Source organism: Opisthocomus hoazin, chromosome 12 (genome assembly GCF_030867145.1).
Source record: "Opisthocomus hoazin isolate bOpiHoa1 chromosome 12, bOpiHoa1.hap1, whole genome shotgun sequence".
Classification (NCBI taxonomy): domain Eukaryota; kingdom Metazoa; phylum Chordata; class Aves; order Opisthocomiformes; family Opisthocomidae; genus Opisthocomus; species Opisthocomus hoazin.
In genome coordinates this window covers 17,228,310-17,245,161 of record NC_134425.1, presented here as the reverse complement: position 1 = coordinate 17,245,161, position 16,852 = coordinate 17,228,310, and the positions used below count along the sequence as shown (strand labels likewise).

The 16,852-nt window shown below is 37.5% G+C and overlaps 1 protein-coding gene across 2 annotated transcripts in view; it reads left to right on the top strand.

Moving 5' to 3' along the window:
- SLC6A2 (solute carrier family 6 member 2) overlaps window positions 1-16,852 on the top strand; it is a 76,700-nt gene that overhangs the window by 46,822 nt on the left and 13,026 nt on the right. For both annotated transcript variants that reach the window (XM_075433778.1, XM_075433779.1), the window contains exons 7-11: window positions 592-716; window positions 1,494-1,606; window positions 3,952-4,080; window positions 6,783-6,882; window positions 15,538-15,638. In XM_075433778.1, coding sequence (XP_075289893.1) covers window positions 592-716; window positions 1,494-1,606; window positions 3,952-4,080; window positions 6,783-6,882; window positions 15,538-15,638 — 568 coding nt within the window. The remainder of the gene's footprint in view (window positions 1-591; window positions 717-1,493; window positions 1,607-3,951; window positions 4,081-6,782; window positions 6,883-15,537; window positions 15,639-16,852) is intronic.

The window sequence follows — 16,852 nt, the reverse complement described above, 5'->3', positions numbered from 1 at the left end:
TACTCAGGAAAACTCAAATACCTATCATAATACCATGGCAGATTGATTCAAACAACTTTGTACAATGATTACTATATGATGCACATCACGTAATATTTAACCTTTAAACCAAATTCCCTGTTGTAACGATCTGATAAACAAGAGTGGTATTTTTTTCAGAAAAGCCTAGCCAACTTCATAGATGAAGGGACCTCATTACAGATTAAGGATGGTTATCCACTGCCATCTGCATGGCAGCAGTTTGCTAAAAATACACTACTGGAGTTGTCTGAAAATACTCCTGAATAACTGCTTATGTGAATTGATGACTAGTAAGGCTGTTTCACCAGCTAGGATGATGACTTACTCTTTAATATCTTAATATTTAATACAGCTTTGTTGATTTTTTTTTTAACAGAACTCAGTTTTAAATCAAAACAGTAAACAGAAATATGTCATTTTCTAGCATAGTATGCTGATATGAGCTTTTGATCATCAGGATAATTGCACAATTAGCATTTTCACAAGAATCTTCCTATTGCTGTAAGACAATGCCCACCTAGTTCTTAAAGTGGTTTTTTTTCACTGGGCTGTTGTTCTCTCCATCATTAGGGATGCTTTGCTGACGAGTACCATTAATTGTGTCACAAGCTTCATCTCAGGATTTGCAATTTTCTCCATATTGGGCTACATGGCTCATGAGCACAAAGTTAAAATTGAGGATGTAGCCACTGAAGGTATGAAGTGAATTTTATACTAGTTTTATACCTTTTTGTCCACCATTTCTTTGTAACAGTGTTTATATTTGTTTCAAACAAGTATGTGAAAATCTCACAGAAGTGACCCGAGTTATATTAGTAAAACTAACACTGTATGTGTAAACACCTCGCTGAAATGTGAGCTCTAAATGGTATCGATTCATCTCACCCTCTACTGAATTGTGGTTCCCCAACATCCTGCTCATTAGAAGTTCAGCCTGTGCAACAAATAGGCATTTACCACTGCACAGTATCTTCAGAAAGTATTGCTGTTCAGTGCCATAGGTTACTGGTTTGGATGGTTCTGATAAGCTTAGCTGTAGAGTCCTTTCACTGATAACAGGTCACCTGTGATTTCAGTTCCTGGATCTCTTATCGCATCCCAGAGTTCTCCTGCCAAAGAGTGGAGTCCACCTGCCAAAGAGTGGAGTCCACATCCACAGGGTTCCTTCTCTACTACATAGTTGAAAAATGGCTAGTAAGGTTGTGAAGTCCATAAAAGATTATCATAAGTGGAAAAGAATGGGATAGATTTTTTTAAATACAAAACTGTCATGAGTACATTATTAAAGTGTTTTGAATTTATTTTTGGTATAATGGAAATTTAGTTTTAACAGCTACTCAGAGTGTGATGTGGACCAATGTAAAAAGCCAACTTAGTCATAATTTATCTTATTAAAATGAACACTTTTGTGAAGCTAATAAAACCTCATTTAGTAATATTTGGCTTGTGGTTTTTTTTCTTTTCTATTTCAGGAGCCGGTTTAGTTTTCATCCTGTATCCAGAGGCAATTTCAACTCTTTCAGGATCTACATTTTGGGCTGTAGTATTCTTCATCATGCTCCTTACTCTTGGCATCGACAGTTCGGTGAGTATTTTTCCTTGTAGCCATGATACTTTTACTTTACTGTTATATTCTGTAACTGGAGATGTATCAACCTTAAATAGGGGCTTTACTACATTTCAGATAAACATTCTGTACATTCCCTGAATCTGTTTTCACAGTCACAGCTAACATACCAATAGTATTACATCTTGCAGTTTATTTAGAGACTCACAAAATTTAAGAGGTTTAGGAACAGATCAAAGCTTTTACAAGCCAGCAAATAATTACTTACTGCTGATTTTTTACGATCGTACAGAGGGGCTGTTCATCAACTATTACTACTATTTAAAGGTATGACCCAACATCACTGCTATGAACTATTACCACTACAAACCTGCAAAAAGGTTTTGGAACCCTACTTGCAAAACACAAGCCACAGTAAGACATTGAATAGAGTGGTTTCTAGAAGAGACTTTTACATGTGCTGAAATTCATTAATCTGCTCAAGACAGACCGTGTCTGAAGGTAGTCTGATGTTATTCTACAAGCAATGATACCGAATTTCCTGTAAATTTAGTTACAATTTAACAGTGACACCAGAATATTTCCATAGCAGTTTCTTTTTACCATCTTACTTTAAAATATCTAGTATGACGAGTGTATTTGCTCTTTCCATTATGTCATGACATTTACTGTACCATAATATTCAGGATCACAGAAACTTCAGACCATAAAATATCCCAAGTCCCCTAACAAGATTTGTACTGCTTTGTTCTTGCCAAGGAGGCATCAAGACATCATGCTATATTTACATTTACCTAAAAACCCCTCTGGTCATGCAGTAATTTTTTTATGGTAGTCTCCTCAACTCTCCCCACACATTTGGCTCACCAAGTCCTCAAAGGGAAAATTAAAATTTTTTAAGCTAAAAATAAAAAAATCCCAGAGCTAAAGAGGAATAATTATATATTAATACTTTTACTCATGCATATAACCCTGCACTGGCACAGAAATAGAGACATCTCTACAAAAATGAACTGTCCAAATGTTTAAGCAAAGAGAAATCTGATCATGCAAGTTTAAGCAAGCAACAATGAAAAGGACAGAAAATGGAACAAAGGTTTGCAAATATTTTTTGGACTAGGTATCTATCTTGGCACAGGGAAATAACAAGGGGAATAAATCATTAAGAATATATTAAGAAGTGGTCCTTCGCCAAAATAATCCAAGCTATCTCTTCCCATTTTCAACTTCTCCAAGACCATTGAAGTGCCAACATGGTAACAACTTCTGACAACATCAAGTATTAACCCATCTTAACTGCAGGGCACTCACTGATGCCCCCCTAGACATTAGTAAATCCAGGCCTACACTAGGTTTTGGGACATTTTACTTATAAGCATTCATTAACTTTAAAAAAAAAAAAATAGGTCCACTGCCCCCAGCAATTTGGCTCTAGACAGGAATCATTCACATTCTAGATAGTTCTCTGCTACTGATTTCAACCGGAGATGTTAGTTTCACCAAATACTTATAGGAAAGGGACAGGCTATGTCAGCACCTGCTAACCAACTACTGTATTGCACCAAACACTCCAGGTCTTGCCACGATCTTTCAGCATCAGAAAAAGCATTAAATCCAGCCTCCCTAAAATATTAAATAAATTTATTTATTATGACAGAAGACATGAATTCATTTTCACAACTTCTTGGTGGAGAAGGGACAGAACGCTTCATTGGTGGAAAGAAATTAAAATTCATAACCACCTACATAACCCAGCAATTTCAATGAAAACTTGGAAAATACCTTTCCTATATTGTACAACAATGGCTAATGTTCAGCATTAAGTTCTAGAAAACAAAGTAAAATTCTTTTATGCTGTCAACAAAAAATTTACGTCAAGCTTCCTATGTAGTGATTCTTCCAGGTATGTAAAGACTTTTGTCAAACCGGATTTGGTTAATCAACAGCTAAACTGAGCCTTTGTTCAGTGCATGTCCCCTAGGTGCTTGATTTGTCTATCTCAATATTAGAAATATCTTCAGGAGTTTGGTTACTTATGCTACCAGGTTTTTTTCCAAAATATATTAAAACGTGTATTATTTTTCCTGAAGTACTGTCTACATACCATCCTCATGAGTCAGCAAAGGGTCTGCAGAGGATATGGCTATCAAGCTAACAACCATGGCACTTGATGTCCAGTTCCCTGACGCAGTTCTCTACCACCAGAAAATAAATTATACCTCAGAACACCAGTGATTTACAGCTGAAATGTCAGAAGTCATACAGTGGTTGGGAATTAATTATACAAACTGCTTTACATTCTTTGATCTGTATTTACAACAGTCAGTAGCATTTAACCAGAGCTCTTGCCTTCCCTTCTTCAGATGGGCGGAATGGAGGCTGTCATCACTGGCTTGGCAGATGATTTCCAAATTCTGAAGCAGCACAGAAAACTCTTCACCTTTGGTGTTTCTTTTGGCACCTTCCTAGTTGCTCTTTTTTGCATCACCAATGTAAGTACAACAAAAGTTTCCATTAACAAGCTACCTTAAAAATGCAGTTAACCTCCTCAGACAGAAATATGAATAGGCTCAGGTGACTATTTTTGTTACAAATTAATTCTTAAACAACGTTATGGGCAGAACATTACTTTTAGTCTTACCTACATGAAGCTTGTCTGCTTTTTTGCACAAGATCGTTAGCTATCAACTGAACCTACGAGTCTTTGTTCCAAGGAACTGCCTGTGCTACTGTTGTTTTTGTTTGGTTTTGTGTGTTTGTTTTTTTTTAAATCATATTAAAATGGAACTGTGTTGAGTGTTTATTCCTGTGTGAGGAACTAAGAATTTCGGGTGACCAGACCCTTAGTCATCTGGGCAGCAAGTAAGCAGCATTCACTTCTTAAGAGGAGTTTATAATAATCATCTCCTCTCCCCCATGTGTTTCTTAATGTTCTTTCATGTACCTAGATCTTATCTCTTACTCTTAACACCATAAAAAGCACACAGAGAACTTATCCTGAACATCTAGTAACCTGTATTTATCACTACCATCATCCTGAATAATTTGGCTTTTGACAACTAATTAAAGGATGAGAATCACAGTGTTCTAGCCTGGAGAGAACTTTCCACGTTTTTTTTGACGAAAAAGTAAAAAGACCTGTAAGCAAAGATGCCAAAAGCGTCATAAAACAACTGAAACTTGAGGTAGCTACCACGAAAGTATATAGGCTGAACCCCTCTCCTTCCCTAGAAATGGTGTCCAGATCTATTATTAAGACTACTGAAATGGCATAAGTTTATGAATCACAGAGCTCTTTTTACACTAAAAAAAAAAACACCCAGTATTTTTACTCTAGTTTCCTCAAATCAGAAAACATTTGACACACTAAATATACATGCATCATTTTAAATACCTATTGTTTTAATACTGCGTGCTCTCAGTTGTTACCTAAAGAATTGAACATGCTCCTTCCTTATTCAAAGTTTCAACTGCAGTAAAGTTTCCTGAAATACAATATCAGAACAAACTCGGTAGTTAAGAATCTGAACAGGTGCCAATGGGTGCAATTCCACTGCCTTCAAGTGAGCTACCGCAGATCAAGATAATGCCTAGCTCTAGCTTTCAAATAATTGCACCTGTTCGGACTTCAGTTCATCCCAGCAGTTGGAATGCACAAAACTGCCCAAACTTGTCCAAATGTGTTGGTTCACAAAACTGAAGAACATTTCTAATGTGTACAAAATACAAAGAAAAAACCTTGTGATACTATCACATTAAATTAATCTGATTTTGTCCTCTGAAATTTTAAGGCTGTGTTTTCAAAACATGTTTCTTACAAAACCATATTTGTCATTTGCTTTACTAAGTTTGATAGCAAAGGCATTCATTTAGAGCAGGTGTAGAGCAAAAACAAGAGGTCAAACTCAAATGTCATTCAATAAGTAACATTTTCTTTCTAACACAACCACCAAAGTTCATTCAGTTTCCGGACAAGTCCCCACAGAATTAAAAACCTAGACAAGGCCTAAGTACTGTTCTCTCTTTTTTTGTAAATATGCACAGCTGTTTCAGAAAACCATCTTTTCATAAGAAAAAAGAAAACTGATTGCAGAGATTAAAATCACCTAGAGTTCTAAATGGTACAAGTGCTATTTAAATCATTGGTAAAAACATGGAAAATAATTTCTTTGCTCCTCCTCTTCTGAACAGGCAGATTAGGTTTGGTTATAAAAAAAAAGATTTTAACAAATACCTACTGCAACTGCAAAATTATTCGTTGTTTACATATGATGAAGAATGTCCTGAAACACTTTATTCAGGGTCATTTTGAAACAAGTAAACATACCATGGTCTGCCATTCCTCATTAGCCCAAACTTGATAAAATGAGATGTAATTTACACAAATTTATACCATATTGGATAAGGCAAACAGTAGTCAAATTGCAGCTCAAAAAACCAACAAAAAATAGTGAAACAAGACTTTAGTAAATGTGTTTACTGTTCTCAGTCATGAACCACTGAAGAACAGGAATGTGTTGTGAAGGAAGATGAGCTGGTTCGCTCTCTCCACTGGGCAAAGGCTTGCTAATGCCACAGCAAAGAAACTGAACAGGGAAAAGCTGCTTCCATGCTGGGCTGGTAACACAGACTTAACATGCAACTGCGCCCTTTGCAGGAGCATTGGAAAAGAGAGATGCAGGCACTCTGGGAAAAGGAGACATCAGTCTCAGACTGCAGATTCACTGGACTACAGAACAGCTTGCCTTAGGAACAAACGGAGTGATAACGGCTTGTGGAAACTCTTGTAGTGCTCCACTCCTGGCAGTAATTTAGAAAGATCCTCATTAGCTGCTGTAGACAGGCCCTGTCCTGCAAGCTGCTGAGCATTCCCCTGAACAGCCAGTGCCTTCACCTTCCACTGAACACGCCAAGTGCCAAGACGCCCTCAGTATTCATGCTAAGCTGGGGCTTCTGTTTCCCAGTTCAGTGAGGACACAGGTGAAAGGAAGCCTCTTTAAAAGAGCTGCAAGTCTGATTCCACTATTTTATATGCAAATATGAACCCGCGTCTGCAGTATCAGCTCTACATTAAGATACTCGTGTTAAGATACTGTTTAAAGTAAAGCAGATTTCTGTTAACTAGATACTAAGCTACTGAGACAATTGTATTTGTAACTTCATTTTGTTGCATCTTTTAACTCCCCAATGCTAGGGTGGAATTTATGTGCTCACGCTTCTGGACACATTTGCAGCTGGAACTTCGATATTGTTTGCTGTTCTAATGGAGGCAATTGGAGTCTCCTGGTTTTATGGTAAGCACTTCATTTTGCACCTGCAAAATCTTTTCTAAAATTCCAAGTGCTCGTGACAGGCTTACACACTGTTTTAAGGGAAAACAGCATAGCCTTGTACACACAACGCCATGACAAGCCAGATTTCATACAGTGATTTTCATCTGATTTATGAATAGCGGCAGGAATGCAGACGCTCAGTGAGCCAAACTGAAACCCTGCACAAAGCCAAAGAAAACTGCCTTGTGAAGGAGACTGCAGTGGGATGGAAACATTGATACTTTTGCCAGTATTTTGCAGCTGTTAACACAGCTGATGACTGCTAATAGCACATTTATACCTGGTAGTTTCACAGCAAGTAGATTAGCCGAAATATAGATTCACCTGTTCCTCTTTTCCGTGATTTCTCCAGGGCCAATCTCAAGATCCTCCCATGCAGTACAAATAACAGTAGCTTGTCTTTAAAGAATTATAGTAATTCCTACATTAGTCCCCTTTGCTTGAGACAATATTCTACTTAATCGTAAAACACTACTGGGTTAAAATTTATCTTCTTTCACAGCATGGTATGGAACACCCAACACCCTAGATACCAGAAAAAAATACTATTTTAGTATTTCATACTAATTTATGCCACAAAAAGGGTGCAGTAATTTGCTTTATCCCAAATACGTCAGGCTTTCGGAGTATTCAGTTGATCTCTGGCACTAGGTTGGAATCACTGTGTGCCAACCATAGCGCAGGGATGTTCTACAGTACCCTGAAAAAAATATGCCTCAGAACTTAAGTCAGGTCTCAGAAGATGTGCCCTGCTTATTAAATAACTTCCCTGGCCTTATTTAGTCTTCAATATTATTCTCCTCCCTAAAGTAACATAAATAAAAAGCAAGACACTTGATACACAAGTTTCATAAGAAAGAAGAAAAAACATTTTTTCCTTCCCACCATGTAAATGACCACAATGATGGCAAACAGCCATGTTCACTGCTCTGAACCCACATGAATGCACTTGGATAACCTTAACAGGGAAAAACCCAACAAACTGAAGTTGTGCTTTCTACCACAACACTGACTTTGGCAACATAGCAGGACACTGAGTCTGCCTGAGCTCAGTCCTTCGCCTACAACAGCTTCAGTCTTGTGAAGTTGTTGTGTAATTTACACACTGCGTTGTGTAATTTCATCACGGAAAAAAACCTAATCCTCTGCTAGAAGTGCCAAGTTGACTACTACTACTCTCAAAGTGAAACAAAAGGATTAAACTGAATATTGAATACAGAAGTATTTGAATATTTGATTATATATAGCCTGCTAAACATCTGATTATAAAGTTATGAGAGAGTGTCTGGCCCATGGGTGTTCTCCACGTCCTTAATTCAGCATTTAATAGATGAGGTGTTTTTAAATATCTGAAGTCAATATTTCAAACATTTCCCTTTTCCCCTAAGCCCCCAACCTAGAGGAATACTTTTATGCTCTAGCGCTGACAGAGTTCAAAATTTCCCCTATCATAGAGGAAGGTAGGGCAATTCATAGCCTCAAGCTTATTCACTGGAAAAGAAGAAATTACTCACTGAAAGAGCAGAAATTACAAAGTACTGTTAAGTCACGAAATCAAGCAGAAAAAAAGTCATAATTTATACTGAATTAGGTATATCTTGCTAAAGAAACAGTGAAATTGATTTTTCCTTTCTTTTACGGAGAATGCTATCAGTTCTTTAACTTGTCATAGACGGGATTAGTAAAATTATAAGGACCCCAGAAGTATATCTCATTTTCTTCAAGTAAAGCAATAGGATTCTGCGTCTTAGGTTGTATACAAGTTATCTCACTGCAACAGTCCAAACCATCAGTTATATCTGAAATCGCATGCTGCTAGATTAATCAAATTTCTTGAGCTCTTGTTTTTCTTCCTCATCTCCTGTTAATTCTCATGTCATACTTTCTGGCTCTTCTCATTATTACCAGGTTTCAATGTCATAGCAGCCTACAAATCATCTTCCCATTGAAGTCTGTATTGAACTAGTTGCCCTGATTCCCAATAAGACTGTTCTTCCCCGGAAAGTCACCTTCATTTCTATTCAGAGATAGTGTTTACAGTTAACATATGATTCAGAAGGTTCTTAGATATTATCATTCTTACTGCCATTTACCTCCCTCAGTCACTTATCTGAGTTGTGCCAGCATATTCTTCTAGTGAAACAAACTCTCGCTTGCAGTTAAAAACTGTTGATGAGTGAATGAAGTGAAAGAAATGCATTCATGCACAAAGCTGTTCAATCTACGAAAGTAACAGTTTTTAGTTTTAATGTACTAATTCTGTCACCCAACATAAGCATCAAGCTAGCAGCTCATATGCTGTTCTCTCTCAATAGTGGAGGCACTAGATTTCACAGACAACTGTTTTTAATCCCTGTGAAAGAGCTGAATGCAGAAGAGTGATCATAGCTCAGAAGCAGAGGCATAAAAATATTCTTCAGTTAGTAAGGGCAAGTTATTACCTACTGCTATTAAAATAGGATTTACTGCACTTTACAATAGCTAGGCTTTGTATGTGGTTCACAGACTAAGCCAAGGTTAGTAAAATTTTATTTCTTGCACCTTCTCTCCTTTGTCATCCTTTCCTTTCTTCCTCCTGCCTCCCCATGACCAAGAAAATATCCACTCATTTGTCTTAGACAGCTGACATGTTTTTACTGACACAGCATGACCTGTTGCTTTATAAAGAACTTGTTGTAGCCCCAGGTGCTATTTAAACTGATTAAATCTGGCATGGTCTTGTCTACCTCTTCTTTTCTGACATACCCCAGTTGCCTTAATGACCCAGCTGAATATTAAGCCAGCCTGAAGGCAAGCATTGACATTTTGGCACAGACCAAAAAGGTGGAAATTTAGTTCACATTATACCTATGACCACTTACTGTGAAGTTTCTTCTTGCAAAGGCCACCTGTATGTGTCAGAGAAGGGAGAGCTAGTTTAGTTATGACTGCTAGCTAGTTAGCAGTTTTCCTCTTGTGCAACCCTGATATCACTCCTCTGAAAAATATTCTAAGAAAAGCCAGACGCATCTCCCACTGACACCAGACTGCTCTTCGGTTTCATTTGCAGGAAAGTCTCTGCTCAGATGTTAATGTGAACACCTGCCTGAATGACCACAATAAGCTCAGCATGAGCTAGCAATGATCTTCATCCTCATAATAAGTAATCTCATTGTTTTCATTTACTTAAATAATTTCCAAAAAGATTCCTTAGACTGAAATTTCAGACCAAAAGGTGCATTTATTTGGGAAAAAAAAAAAAAAAAAAAACCCACCACAAAAAACTAAGGTTGACCATTTCATTTTGCAGAAGGGAAAGAAATTAACCAAGTACTGACTACTGGAACTCATCTTTGCACACAGATGCTTTTATATGGATGCGTGCCTGGCATGAGACAAAGTACGAATGCACACATTTCCACAGAATGTAAATACAAATGAAGCAAACCAACTTGGAGAGCTTACTGCACTGCCACGGTGCGGAAATGTTTCCTACCATCCCACTTGCTTCTACACTAGCACAGCTGCCCTTCTTTGGGAATGGTAGTGGTATGGCTTACTGCCACCAGGTGAGGGTCACCACCAACAAATATCAGTATTGCTCCAGAGTTAGAAAGAAGACTCAGGAACAAAAAAGGATCATTGTTGTTGCTTCATTACAGGGCTAATCAACAGATACCTTGTTCTGTGCTCTGTAGGATTTGCAGATGAATTCTATATTGTTTTTATCCCTTCTTTCTCCTGTTCCCAATGTCAGCAATCACTGAGCTGCATGAAAAAACAATGTCTTCCCTCATCGTCTCCTGGCCAAGGGCTTATGCAACTGGAGTTCTGCATTTGATAGATACATGCTTGTTAGGACAGAAGCAGGGGGCAAGTGTCATCTATGTGCAGAAGAGCAACTCAGATGCAGTGAACGGATGACAAGATGGCTGACTGCTTGTGGGTCAGGGCAGAGGCCGGAAAGGGTGACATTGTAGGGAATATTGTTCCAGGGCACCTGATCAGGGTCAGGAAGTGGAAGAAGCCTTTTTTAGGCAAATTGAAGTAACCAGATCAGACCTTGGTTGTTACATATGAAAGTATCAGGAACAAATTCTTAGTACAGATGCTGGGTGGGCAAACCAGAAGTGACACTCTCCTGGATCTGCTACTTACATTCAAAGATGAGCTGCTCAGGGATGTGGGCAACTGGCTAAATGAGTCAGAAGAGTGACCTGCCAGCATATGAAGGCCAACACCCTACTGAACTGTTAACAGAAGCATAACCAGGAGATTAAGTTGGCACTTGTTAGACTGCACCTGGAAGGAATACTGTGTCCTGTTTTTAACCCTGAGTACAAGAAGGTGGTGTTAAGCTGGAGAGAGTCCAGTGTTGGGCCACCAAGGTATTCAGGAGCTGGAGCACACACCCTGTGAAGAAAGTCTGAGAACTAAGCTTATTTAGCATAAAGAAGGCTTAGGGAGGACCTGATAGTGGTCTTCCAATACCTACATGAAGTTATCAAGAGAGTCAAGAGTTTCAGTTAGATTATGGTCTTCTGTCTCCCATTGTGCACATCAATGAAGGAAGAAAATAATTTTTCTGTATAATTACACATTGGAACAGTTTGCCCAGAGAGCACTGGCTGACTTGGGTCTTGAACACCTCCAAGAACCAACTGGACAGAGCCATAAGCAAGCTGTTCTGAATTGTGCTGATCTTGATTTGAGCAAGAGGCTGAACTAGAGACCTCCCAAGGAGTAATGTGATGGTTCTATGATTTACTGTAATTCCCAACGGCCAAAATATAGGATGGATCAACGAAGCAGTTTTACTAAAACTCTTTATCTGCATACAAACTATGTGAGCTCATACACTGTTATACATGCCCACACAAGTAAAACTCGATACAGGAGAAGAAACGGTGAAGTAACATTCACAGGGAAAGGGAATTGAGTGCAAAATAATTTCAGAACTGATTCAATATACCTTTTTTCTTACTACTTTATTATTTCAGTATAGTTAATTTGATTTCTTTGATTCATTTAAATCATATGTATGGCATTAAAGGCATTATTACTAATTTTTACTTTCCAAATTAAAAAAATACTCCAAGCATATAAAAGAATACTGTGCATCACATAGTTAAACAAGACAGGAGGGGAAAATGACACATACAAAGATTGCTTGTAGGGATCCAAATGATTGTTTGAGCTTTGGCACTCCTTTTGGGAAACATGCCCACAAATTATTTCAGCTATGGCCACTGAGCATTTTCACCTCAGGGCCATGACATGCTGAAGGGCTTCTGTGCAAGTGAGTGGTTCTGAAGCCACTGGCTGAGCCTACACCATAAAATGAGACAGCAGGTGCAGGAGGTTCTGTTAACACATAGGCTTTCATTCTACCTGAACTCTGATATCTGTATCACCAAGATGAAAGAAGGTTGTCCCAGCGTGAGAAGGATAACTTGCCTCTACTTTTCCCTTTCTTCCTAATCTGTTCTTTTTTTCATATTTAATTCCCTTGACAACACGGTATTGTGTACATAGAGAACGGGTCAAATTTTCTGTACTATTTAATAGATAATTACAGCGGAGACATTCTCAGGCAGCTGCAGTATTTATTAGTTCAGAAATTACACTGCAATTCTTTGAATTTAGTGTATTTAACCAGGATCTGACCATAAATTGTATGTATCTCTTACTTGTTTTTCACTGGAAAAGCAAGGAGATTATTTCCATATTCAACACCAGGTCTGCAACAAGTAAGCTGGAGTTCTGTTTGTGGTACACCAGTTTCTTCCTGTAACTAAATGAGTTATGCAGAGTCTCAGTTTGTCCTACAGAATCACAAAGAAACTGGGGTAAATGCTTTCAAGAACTGGAAAAAAAAAAAACAGGCCCTACAGGTACCATCATCTGTAGCTATAGCTACATTCTACTTCACAGGCTGATTCTTACAACAGTTATTTGAAGACATATAGTATTGAAAAAGCATGCTGTTGAAAAAGGAGTCGGAGCATGGCCTACATATTCCCCATTTTCAGTAGAAATTGAGTACAAAGCACTATTTGAGCTGTATAAGTATGTCTGTCTGGAAATCTATGAATAAAATTTTTTTTAGATATCTAGTCCTTGTCTTTGACCTTCTGCATAATGATAAATTTCACTCAGTATTCATAGCAGTTGAAATTCAGTCACTTTAAAGTTCACAGAAGGCACTACAAACAGAATTAGATTAAATTTAAAGAGCACTTGCAGATCCTTTTGGCTACTTTGCTTCACCTGTACATAATATCAGTGGGGTGGAAACCAAAGAGAAGTTTACATTCCAATGTCCAGACATTGCAAATACGTTACCTCCTGGCTGCATGTAAGGGACTAACTCAATCTGTCCTAATTATTTGCATTAAATACATTAAATAAATCCTACTGAACTGATCCACAGGAATAGAAAAAATATTATGGTAAACTATGCATCCCCTCTAACAAACAAATATTCATGGCAAAAAATGCACTTCTGCTGTTTACCTAATAGGGTTCAGAATTAAAAGTAAACTTCCTGAACACATCAATGATAATAAATTACAGACTAGTAGTCTGACATGACAGATTGCACTAGAGAGAACTTCTGTTAGCCAATGTCTCTAAGGTGTTAAGTCAGAGATTGTTTTATTTCTAAAGAAAACTGAGAAGGATATGTTTTTATCATTTTCACATCAGCGATAATCATCCCATTCTAAAATACAGTGCGGAAAATAGCATGGGCTTAGATTAAACTTGTGCAAGATACCTCATATTGGTAAACCCAACCAGAATACAATCCATTCAAAAACTGGGAAGAAGCTACCATTCAAATGGATGTTTTACAGTCACCATAAAATGCATGTTTGCTTTGCATAGTAAATCATAGTAAATCACCTAATGCAAAAAAGTGTTCTAATAAATACTGAAGATGGAAAATGTCCCACTGAAGTCTAGAGTACTTCCAGAAAGTCCAGAGCATGTGAGTTACCATGAATTAATATTAGTAGATTAAAAAAAAACACATTCATTTCTCACATACAAAGGTTGATAACCTTGTACACTACTCAAAATGTTAACTAGATCAGGCTAGTGCCACTCACAGAAAGTGCATTATACTGGCTTAGTGCTTCCTAAGGTGTTCAGACACAGCATTCATAACACTTACTTAAACATGTAAAACCCACAAGGAATTAAAAGACACTGACTGAAATGCCTTTTCTTCCTTATTCACTGTCACAGAATTTTGCTAGTCCAGATTTTTTTGTTTTCACCTTGGTCTGCGCAGCATGACCCATTCTGATTTTGAAGTCATCTAGACAGTGTTTCTGAAGGGGAGTCAACAAGGTCAGAAGATCTTCCTTTCTGCATTGGCTGTGCGAAGAGATTTCCACTTCAACTATTTCCACAGCTATTAACTGACATAAGTACTAAACACACACACTTAACACACACACAAAATCTCAGACTAGATGGATTCAAGGAATATTGCAGACCGAGAACTGGGTATTGGCAGCTCTTCTCCCTTGTGGTCATTTGTTAAACACTTTGTTCTGGTACCTCCATTTCTCTGCACTGCCATGCAGAGAATCCCATTGCAGGTAGCTATTGTTTGAGGGCTTTTGAATGGAATACTGTTACATAGTTTTCCTGACAATAGAAGTCTTATACATTACTTCTTGCATGCTAATATACAGAGCCTTATACTAAAATAGTGTATGTTACTATCAAGGGTTTGATAATAATCAAGCAATCAAGTCATGTTTCTAAACCTATATTCTGTATGCCTGGTACAATTATCAGCACTTATCTTTGATGTCCTCTGTGTCTTCATTTAATGATTTTCATGTTATCCTCTGCTGTGTTGATTACTGCAGCAGATAAAATTTCTGACTACTCTTTGTTTTTACTCACATGAACAGATCATGTATCTTCTAAGATATCTACAACAGCTACATTACTAGATATTTAGATTCATAGACATAAAAGTTTTAAAAATTTGTGGTTGGTATTATAATTTTCATAAACAAACAGGATACTCTAAAAAAGGCTACCTGTTTCTAACTAATGTAATTTTGTACATACTTACATTGAACAGAAGAAGGATCTGCCTTGGAAAGGTGATAAAAGGTGAAATGACATTTCTCATAGATACAATGAACATTTGTGCTATTTAGTGAAACCCTGATAGATAAGTATGCCATTAAGTGGAACAAATAAGCTTCCTTCGATAAAATAAAAATCGTATGAATCTACCTCATTATCAGTAAGCAGTTTGTGTAAGGATCTGGGTTCTCCTTCAGTGTAGTCACAATAGCATTGAGTAATTAGGTTACAATAGTCCACAAATATTAAAAAATGCATCCCATTCACAACTTAAATTCTACATATTTGTGAAACATCACTTCTCAATGTTAAGGCTATTTGCAAGTGCTCACAGGCATTGAAGACTTGGATACAGCAATGACAAAGACACATGTAGTCATTGAAAGGAGATCATGTGTCTGTTACATGTCTTATGATTTGGAAGTCGTTATTGTCTGCTTTCTGAAAAAGCAGATGTTTTGGGGTATGCCAGCATCTCATCAGTTTAGATTTACACCAGTCTGATGTTCACATCCCTTTTAGGTGTGGACAGATTCAGCGAAGATATCCAACAAATGATGGGCTTCAAGCCAGGCCTCTACTGGAGACTGTGCTGGAAATTTGTTAGCCCTGCTTTTTTATTGGTAAGTATTGATAGTTATTTCATCATGGAAAGAATGATAGTATGTTGCTTCCTAGAATATACAATAGGTATGAAGAGCAAGATTTCTTGCTATGCCTGATTTTGTCAGGATGAATAGAAGACAGTCCAATTTAATTCCTTTTTTCTACTCAATGGCATTGGTTATATTTTATAATATATATTTTGGTTATGAAAGATAAGTTAATTTTGGCTGTGGTCACCTTCTGTCCTTTCATGTTTGCAGGATTTAAAGAAAGCAGCTTTTCTTAGGAAACACTGAACACTTTAGGCAGTGTTCTTCCTGTCCCCCCAGCATCTACACATATTAAACATAAATCATCCTGTTGGAAAAATAAACTAACCAGGGATAAGAGATTGCATTAGCAAGAATTTGTTTTTCATCGGAGGATACCAAGATCCCTGAATTGTGGAATAACACCTTAGCATAACTAACATGCCACTACATCCGGTAATTAGCTATGCAAAACACTGAAGAGATTTATTAAATATAACTTGTACGCTGCTTGATGTGAAAAACAAGTGCTTCATTACATTTGGGGAAAAAAAAAAATCCCAGAGTGTGCATTTGGTTGCTTTGTGTAAAGGTTAGATTCAGAACTGAAGTACAGCTTTATATTGGGAACTTTCCCTATGCATATTTGTAAATCAAAAGGTCAGGATGAGTAATATGGAAATTTGACCTCGCTATGATTTTAGGAGACTATTAATTGCATTAAAGCCATGCATTCTTAAAACAGTACTGGTGTTCCAAAGATACACTGTGTAGGCTTTTATGACAGCCTTCAGGTCCACATTTTTTCTTTTGTATAAAAGCTTCTGGTCCCAATTCATCACTAAGTACCTACCAATCATGTTTTAATTATCCTTTTAAACACTATTCTATAGACAAACTTGTGTGGAACTATATCCTGCAGCACTTCAAACAGGCTGACTCAAGCAGAACGGAAAAATGCTGCACCAAGCATCCTTAGGCTTTGCATGCTAGGAGACTGTCAAAATTTAAGTTTTACAAAGAGCAGAGTTCTGCCAAGCTAGCTAGAGACAACTGAAGTGATTGTCAGTCTAACCTTCAGGCAGCTTACGATTTCTTGGTGAAATGGCCCCAATACCATCCTACTGAAACCTATAAACATAAGGATCAGAATGAATCTGTAGGTAATGCATCTTTCAGCCAACACAATGAACAATTTTTTT